This window comes from Melopsittacus undulatus, chromosome 3, assembly GCF_012275295.1.
Source record: "Melopsittacus undulatus isolate bMelUnd1 chromosome 3, bMelUnd1.mat.Z, whole genome shotgun sequence".
NCBI classification, from domain to species: domain Eukaryota; kingdom Metazoa; phylum Chordata; class Aves; order Psittaciformes; family Psittaculidae; genus Melopsittacus; species Melopsittacus undulatus.
In genome coordinates, this window is record NC_047529.1 from 1842030 (window position 1) to 1867273 (window position 25244).

Here is a 25244-nt window from a genome sequence, read left to right on the forward strand (position 1 = left end):
CTGCATTCCTGTCATTCAGTTACAGAGCGCTCTGTAGCATATGTGAAAACAAGAGACCTGTCAACCCATAAATTTAATCTAAAATGAAAGTATACAGAGCCTGTTGTTCAAAACCACCATGAAACCAGGGTATCCTGTCAAACTGAGAGCCTTGGTGGGAAAGATCTCAGCATCATTCTCAAAGGTCATTGTAATGCTCCAGGTGAACACAGCAAGAGTTATACTGGTAATGTGGTTACATTTTGGTACCCAACTTTCTGTCATGGTCAGAGGTTTCGATTTTGGGGAAGGTTCTACAATCTATAGATTTAATCTTAGTATTATTATTCAATAACATGAAAGCCTCACAGCCAGGTTCATGAAAAGCCTGGTTTTCTAGCCTATCTGGAAGAATTAATGGTGTCTATGCAAAAGTAATGCATTATCAGTGAAGAAAGTCTGTGCAACAGAAAGGCTCTGATGTGTATTTAGTTTTCAGTCCTAAGAATACTGAACCGGTTTCAATACTCGGAGGTTCTCAAAACGCAGATGCAATCCCCTGGCAGGCAGGGGATACTCGAGTTACACTCCATCTACAAACACTAGATGGCATCAAAGCCCTTTTATGAGCACCCCTTAGCACACAACTCCCTGCTGCACTGTATTGGTACCAGCACAAGCCCTGGCAGAAGCCGTGGCACAGGTCAGCTGAAACATCAGCTCTGAAGTCACATCTTAATCTGGGGTATTCTTATGGAGCTCAGAAATGTGTGGTGAGGGTGAAGCAGCAGGATTATCTGCCTGGAAGCCAAATACAGCATGTACTGAGAAAGGGAAGGGGGTAAAAAGCATCACTATACCCATGACAGTGGGAATTGACGGTGGTGCAGCAGAGGGGTATTTGCTGTTAAACTGTTATAAATAGGAGTTTCTTACAAGGAGAGGGGTTTCTTGACAGTTAACCACAGTTCTGACTTTGCTTTGGTTGGCTTGGTTTTCACATTTGTGCAGCTATGAAGTACAAGGTGCCTGTTGTCTTGATACCACTGCAAAACAGATCACTCAAGGGTCTGCATTCAACAGACCTCCTTCTAACCCAGGCAGCTGCTCAACGATTTAGATTTGCTTTATCGGAGTGCTGGAGTTTTAAAACACACAATGTGCAACCCCTTTAGAGGTTTTAGCTCCCTGCAGTTCACTGGGATTGGTGGAAGTTACACCTTCAGATACACACAGGCACTCTTGCACTCACATCAGCGATCAAAATAGCACTGTTAAGTAAGCATTCAAGAACCTTCATTTAAGTGCAGCTGTAAGGCAGCTGAGAGTAATGTTTTAACAAGCACCATACATACATCAAGCCAACTGATTCCAGAAGTCTTAAGGCACAGGAAGATCTGTTTCAGTTCCACAGATGGAATGAGAGAAAAACGTAAACCACCCCCCCCACACACACACAGAGTAAAGATAAGACTCAGATGAGCAAATACACACACAGATCCACTTCTTGGCCTTGTGATGAATTATCCCTCTTTTCAGAGAGTGAAAGACCAGTGTATGCATTAAGTTTTTCGATGCTACTTTGTGCTTAAGTAGTGTGGCAGGAAAAGCAGACAACTGGTTTTGTTCATGGCTTGTCATTACACTCTTCAGGCAGGTCTCAGAAGTCCTGTTCTGTATTATAGAATACAGCAGAAGTGAGCACAAAAAGTCAACAGCACAAAGTAGGGACAAAAACCTAGGACAAATGGGCCCTGGTTTGGGGTTAGTATTCCCATCTCTTTGGCTTTAAGAAAATGTGCCTCCACAAACAACAGTTTTCCTTCCCAAACAACACAACACATCGAGAATTAAAACTGCAGCTGCTTTAAAGTGATTCCAGCACTGACAGACTGCAGACAGTGCCTCAGTTTCCCATTCACCCAGGCCAGCACCGTGCCTGTCCCAGCTCTGTGCCACTAGATGGGAGAGGGAAGACCCCCTTCAAGTCTCTCCTCTCCTGCTGTGGGAAATGGGTTCATGTGCAGCTTCTCTGGCAGCCTCCCACAGACAGAAGAGCAGCAGCTGTGTCCTCCTCAGACCCAAAGCAGTGATTTGCCACCCCCAGGCTGCTACATCCATGCAATGATTTAAGACACCCCTGCAAGGCTTCCCATTATAAGAACCAATGAAAAAAGCTATTATATTAAGTGCAATGTTATTTTTCTAAGTAGTCTGATCTCTGAACAATTAACCCCTTGACATGAAGGGTTAGATACAGAGCAGCTGTTCTCTAGACAGCACTGTATGCTGGAAGTCTGAGCACAAGGAGAGAAGTCTTCACAGAACACACAGCATTTGAACAGTGCAGGTATCACTGGTATTTCATCAGCAGGGAGAAGGGCAAGTGTCCTTTCCACCCACCTGTATGTATGAAGAGGCGAGACAGGAGGAATGGCAACTATGATGCAAAGTTAAATGTAAGCATTACATCTCCTACCTTATTTTCCAAACCATATCTCAAGCGCATCAACACCCTGACATTCCCCATAACACACACCTGTGTGTTCCAAAACACGTTTGATATAGTCTACCTACATTAGGAATGTATATTATGAACTGTGAACTGCAGCTACTGCACAAATACACTATGGCTGAGTCAAACTAATATGTGGTTTTCTATTCGAAACAGTCGTGCTTCCTGCAGTAGTTGCTTTTTAGCAGGAATGCTTCTGGTGTAAGACTCAAGTAGCAGCAGAGTGCTGTGGTATCAAAAAGCAAGTACTCCTCTAGGCTACAAGAGCTGGAGTTTCGTGAGGTGTTCACTTTAGAGAACACAACAATGAACTTGTCTCTCCTTCAACTTTTTGCTACCTAAATACACTTTACTAGAAGAAAAATCCCCTACACTGAAGTGCAAGCCCCACCTGAAAGGAAAAATGGAAATCAGCATCTCTGCTGCATGTGAACCAATTTTAACATTTGCAGGATACTCAACCTCTCAAAGACCACTCTCCTAGTAACCTGAGTACTATGGCACCCATTCATGTGCACTGTTTATTTCAAACCACTGGCCTTGATCTAATGCAAGCTGCAAGTCCCATAACAGCAGATGTGCAGGTTCTCTTCCAGATTCCAGATGTGTGTGCTACACATATAGTAGCAGCAAGGGTATCTTCCTAAGTTTCATGTCTAATGGCTGAACTGTGTATGAAAAGCAATGCCTCTTCAAATCATGTACACACAGCAGATTGAAACACCATCCCTGGCTTACTATCCCATATTAAGAGCAAGTTTGGAAGGCCACCTAACGCCCAGCCTGTAGACCACCACAGCAGAGCTTGCAGTGAGTAGTGACTTATTTCTGTCTCAACAGACCAGCAGGAGAACTGAAGGAGAAAACTGGAGACAGTGAGTCCATCCCTGATAAACAGAAGAAAAAACAGTACTAAAGCAATCAGAATATGAGTAAGGTAAAAGTGCAGGCACTAACATTCTGTTACCCTTAGAGAAGTTTACAGAAAGTGACTTAAAAACAGTTAAAGTCATGACATGCTTAAGCTTAGCTATAAAAACCAGCAGACTGGCAAACTGCAAGACAGCACACACAGATTACCTGAAGATTTATTCAGCTTTGCTGAAAATATAGCAGTAGGTTTTTCCTTGTCTTTAACAGAAGCAGCTTCTCGCTCAGGTTCCTTCTCAAAAGCTTCTGGTTTTCCTACACTGACTATCTCTTTTTCAGCAGGTAAAGGTGAGGTATCTGTGGCCGGTAAGGACATCTTGGATACTTCAGGCACTTCTTTGTCCACAGCTTCCAAGGGCTTTTTCAAGGCATTGGTACCTTCCTCAGCTTTTACGTCTACATTCTTTACAGACAGATCACAGGGTAGCTCTGGACAAGGCAACTGCCTCTTCTCACCTTGGATCACCTTACTGATCTCTTCACTTGCATCTTTGCGCATCACTTCTCTGTCAATGGCTTCTGCCAAAAACTCAGGAGTTTTAGGGTGACCTAACATCACAAAGTCATCTTCCACTGTGACTGGGGAAGACTCCATGGGTGAGAGAGCTTTGTCATCTCCTGTTTTTGGTTGTGTAGCAACAGGTACGTCAGCTGGATAAGCCATAGCATTCAGCTCTTCCATCTGAAGAGGAATCTTCTCTACCTTGGCTGGTTTTGTAGGTGTTGGCTCAGAGGGCAGAGCAGCCACAGTTTTGGAAGAGCCCAGTTTGGGTTGGAAAGACTCCAGATAAGGTTTCCCTGTGGCAGCTCCTGAATCCACCAGTTCTTCCTCATATTCCTCATCAGTTATAATATTCTCAGCTGGTTTACCCTTTAAGATGACAGATGAATCTTCACTTGCTTTCTCTGTGAAGTCAGGTATCACCTGGCTATTGAACAGGTCAGACTTCCCAAACTGTGGAGATGGTTTTTCAATGAGTTCCTTGTCTTCAGGCACATCCTGAGGAATGCATTCTGTTACGGGTGTCTTTGAGTATTCCGTAAAGGATGGAGCAGCAGGTTCACCAGAGACCTTTGTTTCCTTAATCAGGTCACATGCAATAGAGATATATGGAGTCTCTGTATCTTCAGGACTGGTGCTACTCTCATGCTCAGGTTTCTTAAATGCTAATGTCTCTTCTGCTTCTTGGGCCTGTGTCGGTGGTACCTTCACTGCCTCTTGGTACACGGGAGGTTTTTCACTCTCTTCTTTTACATTCTCATAATTAGCAGTAGGAATAAATGTTTCTAATGGGGAAGCTTCAAGCTGCACAGCAGATGTTTCTGCACCCACAGTCCCAGTGCTTAGTGGGGCTTCCATAACAATATCTGGCAAGATTGGTGATGGAGCAGCTTCTGAGCCTTCAAAGGAGGGACAGAGTTGTGTCACGGGTTTCAGAGTCTCTTGTACCGACTCAGAGGTTTGAACTAAATCAATCTTTGTTTCATAAGCAAGTTTTGTACATGCTGCATCATGCATCTCACTTTCATATGCTTCTTGTACTAGATCAGGAGTAAGACCTTCAGGCATATTTGCTGCAGTGTCAGATGGCACTGTTGATATACTCTCTGGTTTAGCATAGTCAGCTTCCTGGCCTTCCTGCTTGCCAACTGCTTTAGTGCTAAAATTACCTTGTTCTGTGCTTGTCTGAGCTTTCATTTCTGCAATCTTTTTCTCATCATCGGTTCTATTTTCTGAAGCACCTTCCTCTAGTGGAGAAAGAGACTTGCCTTTGTTACCATCAGGACTCACAGAGGATTCAAATTTAGTACAAGTGATGTAAGTCTGTGAAGGTTCTTTAACAGCTTCGGGGGTACTTGGGAAGGAGCGATCTTCCACGCTGCCTTCGCTGTCTCTTTCATAATCCTTCTGCACATCCAGCTTACTTACACCATATTTGTCATCTAAACTGCTTTCTAGCTTGGCATCAACCTTACTTCCAACATCCTCTTTCACGCTGCTCAGTCCACTTTTTAGCTCCCATATTGGCTCGAATGGTTTGAAGTCTGCATATTCTTCCCTCTTCAGAGGGTCTTCTTTCTGTGCCCCTTTGTCACCCTGATCACCAGCTCTGTATTTGCCTTTGTTATAGAAGAAATCATCCTCATTTTTCTCAAACAAATCTTGAGGACTTTCTGGAGACATTTTCAGCTTCTCTGCAGGCATTTTCTCTAGATTAGGTAATTCTTTAGGGCCCTCTAGCTGTGTTTCTTCTTTAGCTTGAGAGAAAATGGCTGCTTCTGCTTTAGCAAATGGGGGTTCTGAGGACTTCATCTCTGATGTCTGAATGTCTTTTCCAATTCCCTCTGAAAGAAATGGATTTCTTGCCTTTTCCACAGGTTCTTTATAAATCTCACTTGCATTTTCTTTGCAAGTGCTTCTTGCAGGTAATCCATCTGAGAGCGTATCAAGGGCTGAGTGCTCTTTAAAGGGATCAGCTGAGATAGGAGAGAAGGAGGGAAGAGAAGGAGCAGTATCAAGCGGGACTGCAGTAAAATCCTCTTGACCAAGCGATTTAGTGCTACCTGGCTGCTCCTGCAAGTCCAGAACTTTTTCTGTGACCATGGACAGAAAGGAAAGTTAGAGAATGCAAGTGCTCTTTAAAGTCAATGCAAATGTTCATGACAGGTTCACACGATGTTAGTTATTAAGAGTTCTTCCAAGTTCTACCATAAACACTATTACCCATTAAAAGCATGGGCTAAAGTGTGCTATTCTAGTTCACTTCTTCTAGCAGAGAAGTATGCAAGAGGCTAGAGAAGCAGCAACTATGCAGCGCAGAGATCACAGTGAAGCTGAAGATGCCAGACAAGTACAGAGCATCCAAGTACAGCAGGCAATATTAACACAGTAAGAGAGGGAAGGTGGCAAGGGGAGACAGAGAGAGGGTATGTGTGAATACTTGCACACAGACATATGCACAAATGTGCATGAAGTCCATTTTTGACATCTTAGTGGGGATTTGGCACTGTAGCTAACAAAAAAAGCATTAAAATACTACAGGTACATATTTCACTTACATAAAGTACTGCAGAAAGTTACTATGGATTAAATCTTTCTGCTAAATCAGTAAAGCAACTATGGCTTCGATGTGTTAACCTGTTAATAACATCAACTTCTCTTCTACATCAAGGGTCCAAGAATTCAGATGGCTGTGGCTTGTCCACACAACATTTACTATGTCAAGAAATGAATGTGTATTAAAATGTTGAACAGATCAACTGGAAAGTCACAAGATGGAGCAATGTGATGGAGGCTATTCTTGGACCCATGCTGACTTTTAGTAAAGGCAGACTAATTGGAATGGGTTAATGAGGTCAGAAATGCAGGATGTATTCAGACAAAGGTGAGCAGAAAGAACTTGCCTGCAGAGGAGTGCATCAGAGGCGCAGATGTAGCAGGAAGAGCAAAAAGGGTCTCATCTGAAAAACAAACAAATAACCTCAGCAGAAATAAAGGCTAGGTTGAAGAGGGGAGAAAGCACACAAGGAGTCAGTTCCCAGGAAGCCACACAGATCCATAGCCACCATCTACACCCACAGAGAACCACAGGACTGGATACAAGCTGGGTAACTGGGGAAAGACAACACCCAGATTTCTCCATGTACAATGGGATCTTCACTGAGGCAACTGAGGGACCTTCACCCTTCAAGCCAGTGACCATGCTTAGGGTAAGATACACCACAGTAGCTACTCTTTACTTGCACTCTCTGAACATTTACTCTACTGAGCAGCTACAGCAGCTCTAGCACCAGAAAAACCACTTGACTTGCCATTGACAATGACTCCATCAGCTCACTTTGTCAGAGGGGTTTCTAACACCAACCAGTTTGGGCAAAAACAGCAGCAAAATGGAGATTCAACCAAACTTTGTGAGAAGTGACTAAGGAAGGCTTTGAAACTTCCCAAACCAGAGCAGTGGCCAGGCATGCTGATGCTGATCAAACCAGGAACAGTAAATGACTGTACTGTTTGCTGTTTGGTTAGATCTTCAGTATTTTCATAGAATCAATGAGGCTGGAAAAGCCCTTTAAGCTCATCCAGTCCAACCATTGCTCAGTGCTGCCAAGGCCACCCCTAACCCATGGCACTGAGGCCTCATCTCCATGGGCTGTGAACCCTTGCAGGGCCGGCGCCTGCAGCCCTGCCCTGGGCAGCCTGTTCCAATGCCTGAGCACCCTGTGGGGCAGGAATTGTTCCTCAGCTCCATCTAAACCTGCCCTGGTGCAGCTTGAGGCCGGTTCCTCTTGTCCCATCCCTTGTTCCTTGGGAGCAGAGCCCAGCCCCTCCTGGCTCCATCCTCCTGCAGGCACTTGGAGGGAGGCATCAGGTCCCCCCTGAGCCTTCTCTTCTCCATCTGAATCCCCCAGCTCCCTCAGCCGTTCCCCATCTCTCTTGTGCTCCAGGCCCTGCTCCAGCTCCATTGCCCTTCTCTGGCCCCATCCAGCCCCTCAAGGTCTCTCTTGCAGTGAAGGGCCCAGAACTGAGCACAGGATTCCAGGTGCAGCCTCCCCAGTGCCCAGCACAGGGGGAGTTACAACACAGATAAGCTTCCCAATGAAGGCATTAGCTTTAATGCCTTCTTTAGCATAAGCCCAGGAGCATACTTTGCTTTGCTGTATTTGTTTTACCCCTAACATTTCACACGACATTCCCAGCTCTCCAATTTCCACTCAAAGAACTAAGTAAACATAAGGAAGGCCACACTCCTAAGCCAAGGAAGTCACCACCCTCCTTCACTACTGCACCGTGGTGAGAAGCTCAACAATCTTAGAGCTTAGAGTAAAAGCATACAAATATGATATTTTACTGTGCTGAATAAAGCATTTGATGAAAAGCCCCTCCAGAAGCAGCAATAGCAGCCATCATTAGGAACCACACAAACCAAAACCAGCCCTCCTCTGCATTTTGGCATCAGCAGCAGTGTTTTTTGCAGGTCCATCATGGCCTATTGGCATTAAGTTAATGTAAACCCAGTAATATTTGGGTAAATGCATTTCATTCTGAAGAATGCACAAAGTTTTCAAATTAAGCCTGTTAAAGCCTATTTGCAATTGACATCAATTGTATTAGCAGCGTGCAGAACTGTATTAAAGCATTTCAATTAGATTTTGAATGTCTACTACAGACATCAATAATCTTCAGTTTTGATGTTTGCATGGGCAAAAATCAAGCACCAAAAAAGAACTTCCTATTCTTAAAACCAAAGAAAACTGGAAGCAATTGATTCTACAAGATGCAAGAAGTGAAGAACTTGGCAGAGCCAGCAGCACACACAGCACAACCCATGCCTCTTTGCAAAAGCAATGCCCCTTCACCATACTCATCACCTGTCAGGCTTGATTCAATCCCACCAGGAGTTTCCCAAAACATCAAGTCTCCTCACAACCTACTTTTCCTGTCCCAATATACACCCACTTAGTTTTGTTTCACAGAACATTGTTAGAATCACAGAACAGTTAGGGTTGGAAAGGACCTTAAGATCATCCAGTTCCAACCCCCTCACACTAAACCATGGCATCCAAGGCTTCATCCAACCTGGCCTTGAACACTGCCAGGGATGGAGCATTCACAACCTCCCTGGGCAACCCATTCCAGTGCCTCAGCATCCTACAGGAAAGAATTTCCTCCTTATATCCAACCTAATTGTTATTCCAAGTGATGTTTATAATCCACAAAATATGGCAAGATAGAAGAAAACAGAGTAATAAAGCAGGAGCATAGGACTTGGAATTTAGGAGCTTCCTCAAGTCCTGCTGGGCCCAAAGGATTTCTGTTCAGTTCTCCAGAAATGACATTTTCCTATTAAGGACCACCCAGAGAGAAACCTCAATTCCAAATTTAGAACCCATTAAAGCAGTGCTACAGCTCAGTGGTGGTGAAAGCTTTTAAGGACAAAACCCACACTGGAGGACAACCGATCAGTGTGTGACACCAGGTCCCAGGACTGCTGTGCTCATCCGCACACTGCCAAGTGTCACTGCACACCCTTCATTGCAGGGGATGCTCAAGTCCCCATACCCTGCTCATGGGGATCCCCTCCACAAGCAGGCTGCTCACAAGGGGCCCATAGCCCCAGGTTAGACTGGTGTGGAGTGACATGAGGGGCTTCAGTGAGAGCTCAGCTTGGGACTAACCGCTCCAAATTGCTGCTCGGCTTTCCTCAAATGATGCTTTCAGCAGTAACATTAGAGTTTTTACTTCAGTTTCTGGTGTGTCTGGTACATCCAGGACTATTGCTGAGCTTTAGGCTTTGGGCCTTAGAATCCCAGACTGGTTTGTATTGGAAAGGTCCTTAAGGCGCATCCAGCTGCAACCCCTGCCACGGGCAGGGACCCCTTCCACTGGAGCAGCTGCTCCAAGCCCCTGTGTCCAACCTGGCCTTGCCACAGCTTCTCTGGGCACCCTGTGCCAGCGCCTCAGCACCCTCCCAGGGAACAGCTTCTGCCTCAGAGCTCAGCTCAGTCTCCCCTCTTCTGGCAGGTTCAAGCCATTCCCCTTGGCCTGTCCCTACATCCCTTGTCCCAAGCCCCTCTAGGCACTTGGAAACTGTTTTAAGGTCTTTCCTGAGCCTTGGAGTTTGAATCAAGCAGCTGTACACTCTCCTTTTCCCTCAGCATTATGCCTAGATGGACCAAGAAAGCACACACAGGACTGTGTCCCTCTGTGTGTACTGAATGCTGATGTAGCCAAAATACCTACTCACTTGTTTCAACAGAGCAGTGGTGTCCACATACTCCATGCTTGAGCCAATGTCAATCCATCACCTCACCTGTGGCACTACACATACACACACACACAGAGATCACATCCAAAGCCTCCAGGGCCCTGTGCTGTGGCAATTCATCCTGAAGCTGGTAACAAAGACTGCTCCTCAGCCTGCACCTTCCCTGACACCCCAGGCTCTCACCTGCTCTGTGCCATGGTATAGCAGCATAGACTTCATTCATTGGAAGGGGTCTGGGTCTCTGCTTTGGAGCACAGGAGAGAGAAAGCAGCATAGACCTGACAAAAGCAGACTGTGCAGCATGAAAACAGAGACCTCTGGCAGCCCAGAAGAAAGGGATCTCACAGGGAAACCAAGAACAACTCAATGGAGTGGAGGTACTGAGAACATAGAAATAAAAGATGGGCAAAGAAAGGAGTCCACTGGGGTAAGGTGGCAAAGAGAAAACGCACAACAAATCCCTTAAGATGTAGTACATTTGGTGCCCAAAGACTAACTGCAACCTCTACCAAAGATTCCAGACTTACTTTTGAGTATTTCCCAGCCCCAGAGAGAGAGAAGACTCAGTTTCTGGTGAGGAACGCTGGTTTTATGAGCATGGGCACTGATGTTCCAGTGCTTCATTAGGACAGCACAATGCAGAAGCTCTGCCTCAGGTTTGGCTTCCATTTACTCAACACATCAACACACAATGGCTGTGCTAGTCACTGGATTCCCAGGTTCTCTTAATGGAAGGATATTATGCCCACACCCAAGCTTTATTTTCCACACATAGCTGGAGTGTGAGCAGAGATTACATAAAGCAGCATTTCCTAACCAGCCAAGGAGAACCACCCACCTTCCCTCCACCCACCATTCAATGGCATTTTCCCTGCTGAAAGGAAGAAGATACAAGGACTTTTTCCTGCTGTGGGCCCTGTACAACCCCTCCAGGCAAGGTGGGAGAACAGAGAAGGACCTGCACAACTCCCATATCTGTGTGAGTGCCAACTGAACCAACCATTCCCCTTCAGGCCAATTCAAATAAGGTGAAAGGAATGCAGCATTTGCCAGCAGTGATATTTGCACTGAAGAACCTTCACCTTCAATGTTGGAGGGAGAAACCTTTGAGAACCAGAAACCCTTCCGTGGTGCTTTGATAAATGAGAGGAATTAAACACAGCATCTCTCAGATGCTGCCTGGCACAGAGCAAGACTGCCCAGGCTCAAAGGCAGACCCTAAGGAGTGTGCAAACCACATCAGCCAGCACTGCACAACTCCAGAGAACCACTGCCTCTTCCCACCCACTGCTCAAAGGTAGCACCAGGAACAGCTGATAACTGTAGTAAATTTGGTAATAGAGTATTGCACATAGTGGAAAAACTTCATTTGTAAAAGGTGAGGAGATCAGATCACTGAGAGAGGCTTTTCCTATTTGCCTGCCAATGGCAGAAAGCAGGTGATGCAAACAAGTAGGACACCACTACTAGAATCAAGTGAAATTTCACAATATATAATCTAAGTCAGATTATTGTTTAGTAAAGGTGCATATTCAAAACTCCCTTCTTGACCTACAAAGCAGGCCCTTGCTACAGTAGAGCTTCACCCAAGGATACAAAGAGAACAGACAGAAAGCAGCCTTCTGCATCTACAAATAAGAACTGATGCAAGATGATCTATTCAATTTCTGTTTCCACCAGAAGACACATTCTGTTTCGTGAAACACAGAAGAATGGAAGTTCAAAATGAATACTGAATCTCCAGGAGAAAACAGGCCTTACTCCAAATATGATCTGCCAAAAACACATAATGGTGCAGGTTAGTAACCTGCCTTCAGCATTACAGTCAGGAGAGCTCCTATGTGGGAATGGTGTTACTTTGTATTAGTTAGGGATCCCTTAGTTACTGGAGTAATCCAATCCATGGTTATTAAAGAGAAGTCTATGGACAGACTCAACCTTGCCGAGGTGATGCTGCTGCATGCAGTAAATCACCAATACTGTGTTCAGACATATGCACCCACACTTCACCAGACCAATGCTGCATGACTGCTGCTTGCCTGACAAGAGAGAGTTCAGATTTGCTCATTAGCACACACACTCCTCTAGCTTTTTATCTTAATACCCATGTATAGGAACATATCCCCCTATTGCGAAAGGAAAAGCATTCATGGAACAGCAGAACAAAGTGATGCACAAAGTGATTCATTCTGACTTAATTCCCATTTTTAACCAAAAGTGTTCTGCAAGTTTTACCTTGGATATTGTAAATTAAATATTCCCTGAAAAAACTAAGGGGTCACCCACAAACAACCCTGTACAGGCTGAGAAAGTTGGGGCTGTTCAGCCTGGAGAAGAGAAGCTGCATGGAGACCTCAGAGCAGCTTCCAGTGTCTGAAGGGGCTACAGGGATGCTGGGGAGGAACTCTTCATCAGGGACTGTAGTGACAGGACAAGGGGTAATGGGTTCAAACTGAAACAAGAGAAGTTCAGACTGGATATAAGGAAGAAATTCTTTCCTGTGAGGGTGCTGAGGCACTGGAATGGGTTGCCCAGGGAGGTTGTGAATGCTCCATCCCTGGCAGTGTTCAAGGCCAGGTTGGACAGAGCCTTGGGTGCCATGGTTTAGTGTGAGGTGTCCCTGCCCATGGCAGGGGGTTGGAACTGGATGATCTTAAGGTCCTTTCCAACCCAAACTGTTCTATGACTAGCACAAACTCTCATACTTTAAAACTTTGTGGTTTGTTTTCATCTAAACCTTCAGCTCCACCAAGAGATTTCAGTTTTGTTTAAAAACAAAAACCCTGACAACAAGAAGACAAAGAGGTGTCTCTTTAAACTCTCATATTAACTTTTGCTCATCATCCACAAACTGCTGTTGCTACAAGATATTACCAGCATCAAACTCTGATATCAAAGCTTTAGAGAAAAAGCAGAAAACTGGAGATTTCCCAGACAAGAAAGAAAAATGAAGTGAGCTGCAAAGATCTCTGGAGAAAGAGAGAATGTTTAAATGAAGAAGTAGTAAACTGACAACTCCAAAAAAAGCAATTTATGGAAAAACTGCCTTTCCGCCCCCAAAACAGACTTGCCAACAGAAAGCAGAGGACTGAAGTCTCATCACTGAAAACAGGAACTCGGCAAGAACATGTTCTATCCCTCATCGCTGTATTGTGGATAACTGATGGATCCTCCCATCTGCTCTCATGTGTGACTCTTTCCATGTACGAGCAGCAGGTCTGTGGTACATCAGGTTTATCATACAAACATAGAATAGTTAGGGTTGGAAAGGACCTTAAGACCATCCAGTTCCAACCCCCTGCCATGGGCAGGGACACCTCACACCAGACCGTATTACCCAAGGCTCTGTTCAACCTGGCCTTGAACACTGCCAGGGACAGCACATTTACTACTTCTTTTGGCACCCTGTGTCAGCGCTTCAGCACCCTCACAGTAAGGAACATCTTCCTTATATCTAACCTGAACTTCCTCTGTTTCAGTCTGAACCCATCACCCCTTGTCCTATCACTCCAGTCTCTGATGAAGAGACTCTCTCCAGCATCCTTGTAGGCCCCCTTCAAACACTGTAAGGCTGCTCTGAGGTTTATTGTTCTGATACTTTCCTTATTCTTATGTATGAGCTTAGAATCAGGAAAAGATCTAAATATTTTATTTTCTGCATATAAACTGAGTTAACTTCACCCTGATACCCAAACTGTGGTAGGAGACTGTATTAAGCTGCTAAATGGCAGTTTCAGTCTTCAGAAACCAAACCCACATTTCCTGGACTAGCTTGCTGGAGAATGGATGCTATTCTTAAGCCAAAAATCCCCACTGGTGAGCAAGAATAAAGTTTTTAAGGATCCACTTCACCTTTGCATGTTTAGAACATGAGAAAAATGCCAAACTAACAGGACAGGGGCTGCTTTCATCTTACAGACCTACAACAACAGGACATGGATTCTGAGGGGCGTCTCCTGTGATACAAATATTTAACACCAAAGAAAACAAGCTGAAATTAATACTCAAAGCAATGGCATCTGTGACATGACTCATCTGCAGCCTGAAAGTTGTATTTGCAGCAATCCCTCCGGGGCAGATATGAAAGAGAAATTGTCTCCTTCTTCAATGCACTGAGTTGTTCATCTGTCGACGGCAAAGACTGCCCCAAGCAGCATTTCTAATCTCAACTGGTTTCTAATCCCAAACTGTTATCTAAGCAAACCACATATGTAGCATCACCATGAAGTCAGACTCTTTTACAGATTAAAGAGCTTCAGAAAGCTCAAAAGGCTTTTGCACTGTCGCTCTAAAGCTTTTGCTGCATCAGTGCAGCACTCTCACACTTCATAACCATAGGGAGGAAATGCCATGTTGGGTTTTTCCCCCTCCTATGTGCAGTGATGTCAAATTATTATGAGTAAATTGTTACCTCTTGGCATAAAGTGTCAAAAACAACATATGTGGGGATTTAAAAGTTAAATGACTTCAAGGAGAGTCGAGTTCTTGGATGCCTGATTTCCTATTGCAGTAGGAAACAAGGGCACCCAAGTTCACAAGAGTTTCCTGAGAAAAGCAGCTGCCTACACAAACTCCATTTAAATCACCCCCCTTTATGATGCAATTGTTCCAAATATGCTATTTCACCAAATATTGAAGGCATTCAAGTTAAAGAACAGTAACTATTAATAGCATCTTCTCATACCATTAGGTCAGGCTGCAGAGCCACAGCAACTAATTAGCTGCTTTTTAGTTCTATGAGTAAGTTTATAAGGAAAAGTTCTCAGTTTAGGAACTCGGATTGTAAACTGTTTGAAAGTCTTTGAGGAGAGCATAGGACCTGCTGCAGAAGATGGAGACTGATGAGGACTGAAGTGAAAAGGAGCTGGTTTTAACATCTGGATACCCTTATGACAGCTAAGATCATAAAATGATCCAAGAGATTTGATTAACAAACAAGGGGAGCTGCAGGTCATCCCAGGTCTTCATGGCAATTATCACAAAGTGGTGTCACACACCATGGGCAGAGCAAGTTGTGCTGCACACATTTCCCCTTTTGTGTTATTTGAAGTAAAGAAAACAAGTTCAAAAGAAGCATTTCAGACAATGCTGCTTTCAATATTCTGTTTATGGAAACACAAGTCTCCAGCAAGAAGCAAAGTGTTTTCTTACTGCCTAAGCAGAAATCTATAAGCAAACTGGATTAAGTAAGGTTAATTCAACTGGGGGCTTTTTTTCCTTCCCAATATCGTATTTACATGATCCAAATTGCAGCAACTTCTCTTTTGGAAGTTACACTTGAGGCAGGCTGCCAGCGATGCAGATCCTGTGGAGTGCACAAGGACACAGGTAAGGTATATGCCATTTCATCTTCTGAGCAGCTATAGAGAAGCACACAAGTACCACTGCCCTGCAACTGCAACCAAAGCAAGAAGGTACATTAGTTCTGGTTCTGTCACAGTTCTTTCCATTACAATTCCCACACTGCCAAACTAGGTACCCACTACAAGGGTGTTTTGAAAGGTCATTAAATGCTTCAGACAAGTCACTGCCAGCCTCACCTCACTCTTGCACCAAACGTTCTGATCAGTAACAGTCTGGACAGGATCCAAGCAGCATTCCAGAGGACGGTTCTATAACACCATTTCCTATTAAAAGTCCCTCATCCATATGAGGGCCAGTATATCTCCTCAGAGCAGGGACAGAATCTTATCTGGCATATTCTGTTATTAAAAGTAAATAAACAAAGAAAAAAGTCACACAGGTCAGCTCCAAAGAAGCTTTTCATTATTCTTATATCAAGTACTACAAGAGAACAAGGAATTCTCAGAACCAGGATGCATGCACCTATCACAGACCAGCAATCCACAGTGGCTCACCATAAGGCAAGTTAAATCCTCTGAAGAACAAAGATAAGCCATTTGGCTTCTGAGCTCCCAGAGGAGTGGCATTGTTTGCAGACTAACTGTGTCCTGAGGGCCTGTGCCTTCTCCCCCAAGTAAATCAACTGACCTGGTCATGCCAGTTCTGCCTCCTGAGTCAGCATCAGGTGGTGGGTTAGGATCTCCCTTCATTAAAGTCAGGTGGCCACAATAATCAACTTAATCTGTTCTCAGCCCAGCCCTGATGGCTTGAAATGCCCACTTCACAATCACAACCACTTTTAATATATCACACAAACATATTCAGCAGCAACGCTTAGAATGAATTTAGAACCACCTCAGATGTGAACACTCACAGATCCAATTGCATATATTTAATTAAAAAGAAGGAGAAAAACAATCTACCCAACTGCAAGCACATGTGTCCAGCTCCATATAGCTTTGAAGGATTCAGTCCTTGGCAATATCAGTAACTAAAGAAATGCCAGCTAATTCCTCTAAAAACAGAGTAACTCTTCCTGAATGCCCAGACTCTTTCAGTTTGTTGAAGTAACAAATTTGGGTTCTGGCAGAGCCACAAAGCAGAAAGATCTAATAATTACAGCAGAAGTTATTCAAAGGCAGGAGGTCTGAAGAGCCATGCAAATCCTATCATTATGCAGACATTATCCAATTTCATTTTAGAGATTATACCAATCATAAGATTCCCTTTCACTGATTTGTACAGATGGAATTTTTCCCTTTCCCCACAATTAAGCAAATTAAGCAGTATTTAGATTAGCAACTTTATCACTGCAGAAGAATGTATTGATTAGCTAAATTAATCTTTAAAGAATGGAGAAGAGCTGCTACTGATTTCTTTCAGCATCTCTTCCCAGCACATTACCTTGCGTGAGAAGCCTCTGATACAAGAGCTTATAGTCTGTAAAATAAAAACAGATTGATGCATAAGATATCTTCACCTCAAAAGAACAAGGACATCCATCAGAGGACTCACTACAGCCATTAGCAGTTGTAAAAGAGTATCTTTTAATAACAGATAAAGCAGTGTGAAGATGATACACACTGTCCTCATGTCCTCCTCCTCAACAAAGACTATCATTTGTCAAGCAGCACTGGGTTGCAATAGATATTTGATCAATATGGGTTTTAGCAATCCACTTTGGTTTTTGGCACTTAGATACAATTCATATACAAAAGAAAACTGACTTTCTTGTCCATCAATGGGATTCTTAAAGAAAATGTGGGTTTGACCACTAGAAATTCACCCTTTTGCCCTCTGAGCAGCATTTTTCAAGCTTAACACATGAATACTTGAAGACCTGGCTGAAGACCAAGAAAGAAGCAACCTTTCTTCCACAACTACCACATATGTTTTTCTACTTGCTCCAGACCTTGCTTGTTCCTTTCAGTTCTGCAGCTACAACTTGCTTCTGAAAGGCCTTGCACATGCTTTTTCATCTGTTTAAGTTGGCATTCGTTTCCTTATCCCACACAAATGACAGGCATTAAGGAAATTTCATCTTCTGTCAGAAAAGAGGGAATAGAGCTCAAGAAAAACCCTTTCAAACCAGTAACAACTGGAGGAGCAGCAGGATTTTAGCATTAGACCAATAGTATCTAATAGACTGAGATCATTTTTAGCTGGCAACAGAAAAGCTTATATTTATCTCAGCCTCGTGTCTTATTTAAAGACACCATAATTAACACAGGCTTCCTGGCTGATGAAGTTGATGATATGATTGCCCAGTTCATTAAGAAGCTGCAACTAAAAGTTCACAGTACATTCCTTAAGACACAAAGGAAGCCTTCCAGCAAAAGCAGGGATAGTCAACCTGGTATTCCTAATGCTTCTATGTGAAGGGGGAGGAAATACACATAGTCTTACTTTAGACATCAGAAAGCAGTAAATGGAGACAAACCCATTAAAAATCATGGGGGAAAGTAGTCATTTAAAAGCATCTCTCAATTCAAGTCTGTGTTTTGACAGCTACAGTTAGCAGCAGGTTATTTCCATCTGAAACACAAAAACATGCTCCTGTGATAATTTGATTTTCTCAGGCTTTGTGAATATTAATAAGCCCATTGTTTCATTGCTGTTGTAATAGATTTTATTGATGGAAACACCAATTTCAAAAGCCATCCACCAAACCTTTGTCACATGGCCGCAGTCTGGTGATCTCAGAGCTGGCTGTGCTGAGCTGCCCTAAAACCAGTCTTAACACATAGAAAATAACATGTGTTTTCAAAGCATAACAGGAGTAATTCCTGGTTTAGATCATAAGACAAGAAGTTAAATAACCACATGGAAACACACTCGATTGTTCTACTTGGAATAAGTCTCAGATCACTATTTTTTACTTGGTAATAATAGCTTTTTTCTTTTGTCCCTAATGAAGCTTGATAGTTACACAATTTTCCTCCTACTTCATGCATAAGCATTTCTGAATACCTGAGGACAATTTATCTGTAAGCTATACACTGCTTTCTGTTCTCTAGCCCAAGAACTATTGCCTTGCTCAGAGAATATCCAGAACCTGAAGGCCGTGTTTAGACTGAACTATGCACTGCTAATTTCTGCACGAGTTTCACAGTTACTATAGTAACAGGACACCAAAAAAAGGCTTTTTTCATTCAAAATATTAACAGAAAACAAAGAAACGTAACTCAAGCCCACCAAGACATGCCTCAAGTTATAGGTTAACTGCCTTTCTTATTCAAATACCTTCTTCCCAGCACACAAAGGCTGGATTAATCTGATGAGAGCCACCAAGCAGTTGGGTGTGGTGAAACAGACACTGGAACAGGCAAAGCCACCACCCACCCTCAAAATCGGGTGGCAAACAGTAAAGGCCCCAGGGAATGACAACAGCATGAGAATGAATCTCCTGGGTTAGAAGAATAATGCCTATATGCTTCTCCTGAAGAGCCAGGCTGCAGACTGTGAGCTCCAGAATCACAGAATCCCAGCCTGGTTTGGGTTGGAAGGGACCTTAAAGCTCCTCCAGCTCCAACCCCTGCCACGGGCAGGGACCCCTTCCACTGGAGCAGCTGCTCCAAGCCCCTGTGTCCAACCTGGCCTTGAGCACTGCCAGGGATGGGGCAGCCACAGCTTCTCTGGGCACCCTGTGCCAGCGCCTCAGCACCCTCACAGGGAACAGCTTCTGCCTCAGAGCTCAGCTCAGTCTCCCCTCTTCTGGCAGGTTCAAGCCATTCCCCTTGGCCTGTCCCTACATCCCTTGTCCCAAGCCCCTCTCCAGCTTTCCTGCAGCCCCTTTAGGCACTGGAGCTGCTCTCAGCTCTCCCCTTCAGGAGCCTTCTCTTGTCCAGGCTGCCCCAGCCCAGCTCTCTCAGCCTGGCTCCAGAGCAGAGCTGCTCCAGCCCTCGCAGCAGCTCCATGGCCTCCTCTGGACTCACTCCAACAGCTCCACATCCCTCTTGTGCTGCTGCCCCAGAGCTGGATCAGGACTGCAGGGGGGTCTCCACAGAGCACAGCAGAGGGGGAGAATCCCCTCCCTCAGCTGCTGCTCACGCTCCTTTTGCATCAGCCCAGCACAAAGTTAGAATCCTCCTCCTCCCCATCCTGGGCACTGAAGGAAGGGGAAGGAAAAGCAAAGATAGCATCCTCACAGTACTGTAGAAAATGCATCAAGTTTCTGCAATAACACATGATACATCTGCAAGCCACTTAGAAATCATGTTTTTCCAGTCAGAGATCTACTTTTAAATTGTCATTTCACCATGCCAATTGCCTGCAACCACAGGTTATTTCTCTCCTTGTGAGCCACAATGCTTGAGTCTCTTGGCCTTTATATTCCGAAGAACATAACCCATCTGTGGATCAGCTGTTGCAAAAGGACTTGACACTTTCCTAGCAACTTTGCACCAGTCAGCAGGAGAAAACCACTGACCAGGAGGCTTTAATGCTGTCCTCAGCTCACAAGAGTGCTGTCTTTAGTGCTTTTCTTATGTTGTTAAACATCCTGATCTATGAGATATGAAAGAGTTTCAGTGTGTCACCAACAAGGTGATACAACAAGGTGGACAAGATAGTGGCTACTTTGTAGACACACTGCAAACTTCCTTAAGTACAGATAAGGAGGAAGAGGGGGGAAAAAAGGGCAAACAAACAGTACTTCTTCACTGTCCCCTGAGTTGTGGCTTGTCGGATTTCATTTCCAAGGGGAAAACTTCCAGTGCAACTCAAGACTTCCCTGAGGGCTGCATCATTATATGGTAGATGGAAGCTGTGTGGTTTTCTCCTGGAAAACAACTCAGAACATACGCACACAAAGCAAATACTACCAGACTTGGCAATATCCTTGCACATACCTCTGGTTATGTGAGGAAATAGCTATTTGGCTTTAGAAACTCTCACCAGCTCAATTACAGAAGCAGGCCCCACTGTGCCATACACTGTACATGACAATAAATAAAACCAAATACATAGCGATGCCCTTGTTGAACTCAGCTAGATGGGAACATGAAATACAGAATGAAGATAGCAGCTTTACTAACCACTCAAATTGCTGGTTACTCTCCTCCTCCTAAGTCACTAGAATGGAAAATGTGTAATAGGAAAAATATCCCACTCTACCTTTGCTATACCTACCTTGTAACCACCTCCTTTGCAGCTTCCCTAACTGCATTTGGCAAGAGAAAGGATCTTGCACCTCAAAGAAACACTGAAGATCAGCAAGAACATAATGAAGGGTGCAAATGGAAGTCACTAATGGTAGTTTCCAAGGACAGCTGTATTTTTCCCAAGTCATGCTGCATTCTGCCCTTAAAATCCACACAACTGCTGTGTTTGTGCCTGTGCATACATAGCAGCTCACCAGAAAACTCAGCAACACAGTAAAAAGCTGGGGAGTGGATGTGCTGCTTTAGAATGTGTATAAAACACAAATGACAGGACTTGAATACCCCACTATAGAATGGGCAGAAGCAGGTATAGATCCCTCCATCTAATCCCCACCTACTGCAGCTGGGGTCAGCTCGGTGAGGGTGAACTCCAACAGAGAACAGTGTGTGTGCTCCTGGTACAGCCTGCGGCATCCTCATCCCTGCTGACCTCTGCTTGACACTGTCTGGCACAGAAGCAAACTGCTCACGAACCCTCTCCTCAGCACTGAGGAATTACAAACAAGCCCTATAAAACTAAATGGAAAAACAAGACTAATTACTAGCTGGCCCTCCACAACATTTGCCTATGTACTGAACCGTGGCCGAGCTGCAGGCAGCTGACAAGCAGGGAAATGTCTTTATTCCCTTTGGATGCTGATGTGGTGGATTTAGTATAGGGGCTTCTTCTAAGTGCAGTCTAATTTCAAAACACTATAGTCTGTTCCAGAAGAGTGGTATGTGACCTCCCTTTAAAAGCAGGAGCTGGTGCTGCAGGATCTAGAGCTTTGAAGATAGAAAGTGCTATATTCTTACTGTTATTTACTGGTTAATCTTACTTTGGACAAAGAAAAAACCCAAAGTATAATACTTTCACCATGTATGTATAACTATCTCAAATTTACTTCTCACTATATGTAAATTTAGGTAATCAAAACATTTAAGTATTCCTATTACTATTTGAAGTATAATATTTCCTATTGAAATTACTTGTGTTTTCTGCTACACATCAAGCAAGGATTAGGAAAAAAACCCAGAAAGTATCAAGGACAGCGTAAGTTTCACTGCAGTCCTCCTGCTTGTTTGCTTCTCCAGCAAGTATATGATTAGCTCTTCAGAAGGTAGTTGCTGATACACAGCCAGAGGCTTGCATTACACAGATTTATGTCACAGTCTCTTACAACATTGATACTGAATACTCCCAAGTCTGTAACTAATAGTAATTGCAAAGATTTACTTTTAATACACATCCAGATGTATAAATAATACATTTTAATGGGCCATCAAGTAGTCCATACATTTTTTTCTATTGTTGCACTGACAGGAAGCAGCACCACGACCTACTGTGGCAGATGAAAGAATCCCTGCTATTCTTTGCATGCTTGCTACAGGCACTATGACTTGCTCATTCTCTGGGAAATTGAAGTTCAAAGTTACTTGCCTCAAATCCTCACTAAATCAAAGAGAGGCTTCCAGACTGAGTGCTCTCCAGAATCACAGAATCCCACAGCTGTTTGGGTTGGAAGAGACCTTAAAGCTCCTCCAGCTCCAACCCCTGCCATGGGCAGGGACCCCTTCCACTGGAGCAGCTGCTCCAAGCCCCTGTGTCCAACCTGGCCTTGAGCACTGCCAGGGATGGGGCAGCCACAGCTTCTCTGGGCACCCTGTGCCAGCGCCTCAGCACCCTCACAGGGAACAGCTTCTGCCTCAGAGCTCAGCTCAGTCTCCCCTGTTCTGGCAGGTTCAAGCCATTCCCCTTGGCCTGTCCCTACAGGCCCTTGTCCCAGGCCCCTCTCCAGCTTTCTTGGAGCCCCTTTAGGTACTGCAAGATTATTGTATGTTCCACTGTGATGACTGAGATAGCTGCTAGATGCAAAACTAAAAAATACATGACATTTAAATGGATACATAGCATGCTCAAAACTGAGTACCCCTGCATGTGAGAGGACCAAAGTCCTCGTGACATCACTGGACAAAGCTTTTGACCAAAAAAGTTGTTCTCAGCAAGTATTTCAGACAGCATCTAATACTCCAACCCATCATTACATGAGCATTATGCTCATCATACAACTTGTCTTTGGAAACCAGGCCTCCCACTGATGCCAGGCCTCACTTCAGGGCTCTAAATTAATCATCACTGATAAATGAAAGTAACTTTTTGACACCTCTGCTCAGCTACACTACCCAATCCTCACAGCTAGGCCTCCTCTAATAAGGAAGAAATACTTCAGCAATTACTCTGCTCTTTGCCTTATCCTTCAGGGGTCAGAGAGTAGAAAGACAAACCAACTCTAGAAATCACACTTTTAGCCCTACTTTTCAAAGCAACATCAAGATTTGGTTGATCCTATTCCTTGCATTCTGTTCTGTTCAAACCTTCCTGAGCTCCACTCAAAAGATTCTGTTCAGCCATCATGCAGGGTCCCTCCTCTTAAGTCTGTTGCAAGCTTTTGTCTTCATCTGTCCTCCAAATGGTGGAAACAGAAACAGTCTCCTCCGCATATTGCTACACAGCTACCAAAGAACAGAAGAAGTAGGCTTCATGAAAGACAGCAGCACAACTAACCATCAAGTCCTGCCACATATGCAAATAAAATGCATTGTGAAACTCCCTCCCCAACGAAATCTAGTTCAGGTTTAACAACAGGCCCTTTTTATTACCGTTCCAGACGCCCTTTTTAATGAAGTCTTGAGTATTATGCCCACTCATGCCATGACATCAAATCCTTCTTGAAATCATCCCCCTTTAAAACCCATGCATCGTACCAATGTAACAATAGCCGTGAATAAGAATGCATCATCATGATCGTAAGGCACTTTGATTTGTTCATTTTCGCTGTTTTAATGGCCTCATTTCGCTGTTTTAATGGGTTCACGTTAGCTCTCGTACTTTGAACTAAGCAAAAGCAGAGCCAAGGCACAAGCCGCATGCAACACATTAGTCATGCTCCTGGATCAGCCCTTCAAGAAAGGGTTTAGCACTTTGGCAGCACTAACAGTTGTTCGGGGAGCATCACACCCATCACTGCAGCGGATCTGAGCTCCGGAGAACCCCACCATCAAGGGATGAAGCCCCTCAACGATACCTGCGGCCATCCCCAGGCATCCGCAGGACGCGAGGCCGGCGTTCCCCTCCCAGCGCTGCCACACCTACAGCAGCCAGCACGCCTTTTGTGCTCCCACACGTACTTCACTAGTTTACATTCCCTCTCCGGGCTTAGGATTCATTGTCTGGGGCCGGAGCACGGCGCTTCCCACACGGGCCGAAGGCTGTGTCATCCCCGCACCTCCCGCCTGGCTCCCTGCCCCATCGGGCAGGCAGGGAAGGAGGTAGGCAGCCCTGCTGCTCAATTCCTCCCCCACACCGCTCCCGGCGAGGCGATTTGGTTCAAATGAGTAAGATTTCAAGTATCCGGATCCCCTCCTCCCCGCAGCCGCCCGCCCCTCCCCGCCGCGTCGGGCCGGGCCAGCGGACGGGAATGCAGTAGCCAGGCAGGTTTGGCATCGGGGGAAGAACCGGCGAGACACAGGCGGCCCCTTCATCCCCCCCTCCCGTTGCTGGGCCCATGTGCGGGGCGGCGCTTCCCCCTCCCTCCATTAACATAACAGAGAGGGGGAAAGAGGCGAAATTACAGGAAAACAACCAAAAACAGGGAGGGGAGGGGGGTCCTTTCTCCCGCAGGAGCTGCGGCGGGGCCGCGCCCCGGCGCGCCGGAGGGGAGGGCGCGATGCCGCAGGAGGCGGCCGCGGGCCGGCAGACAAAGGGAACCTCCCGTCGGGGCAGCGGGCAGCCAAAGCGGAGCGATCCGGGCTCGGAGCGGCCGCCGCCCTCCCGAGCCCCGGCCCCGAGGCACTCACCAGCCGAGCCGGAGGAGGACCCTCTCCTCCGAGGAGCGACAGGAGCTGCGGGCTCGGGCTGAGCGGGCCGGGCGGGGGCCGAGGGCTGCTCCTGCGCGGGGGACGGTGTGGTGGCGGACGAGGAGGAGGAGGACACGGCTCCTAAGGGACTCCAGTCGGGCTGCGGTGGCTCCGGAGCGGAGGGGCGCGGCGGCTCGGTGGGGCCGCCCAGGTCCAGCAGCTGCGGCGGCCGGTCCTGCAGGGTTGCGGCTGGAGCTGGGGCTGGTTTCCTCTCCATCACCTCCAGCTGCTCGTCGAAGTCTTCGTCCTCTTCTTCCTCCTCCTCTTCTTCTTCCTCCTCCTCCTTCTCGTCGTCGAGCACGAACTGGTAATTAAACTGGGGCTGCTGGGGCCGCGCTGGGCCGGAGGAGGAGGAGACCAGAGGAGACTGGTCCAGCTCGTCCATGGTGCCTGGAGGTGGCGGAACAATGAGTGCGCGGCGCTGGGCTGTGCCTGTGCCGGCTGCGCCGCTGCGGGACCGGCCTCCCCGCCCTGGTGAGTCACCGCCGGGCGCGGCCGCCTGCCCCGCCCCGCAGCGCTGAGTGACAGCGGCGCTGACCAATAGGAACGGGAAGGGAGAGCGGAACAGCCAATGAGACGCTGAGTTAGGTGCGGCCTCATGAATATGCAGTGTGGGAGGCGGGGAGTGCGCGGTGGTGGAGCGGGGATGGA

General features: G+C 45.6%; 1 protein-coding gene across 2 annotated transcripts in view; it reads right to left on the reverse strand.

Annotated features, from left to right (window-relative positions):
* The window catches only part of RTN4 (reticulon 4), a 47426-nt gene extending 22356 nt beyond the window's left edge, over positions 1 to 25070 (reverse strand). Inside the window, exons 1-3 of one of the 2 annotated variants that reach the window (XM_013127741.3) lie at positions 24534 to 25070; positions 6830 to 6886; positions 3575 to 6019 (exon numbers count right to left, since the gene is read on the reverse strand). In XM_013127741.3, the coding sequence (XP_012983195.3) occupies positions 3575 to 6019; positions 6830 to 6886; positions 24534 to 24978 (2947 nt within the window). In that variant the 5' untranslated portion in view covers positions 24979 to 25070. The remainder of the gene's footprint in view (positions 1 to 3574; positions 6020 to 6829; positions 6887 to 24533) is intronic. The other variant, XM_031044615.2, reaches the window with a different exon arrangement.
* Positions 25071 to 25244: the final 174 nt, after the last annotated feature.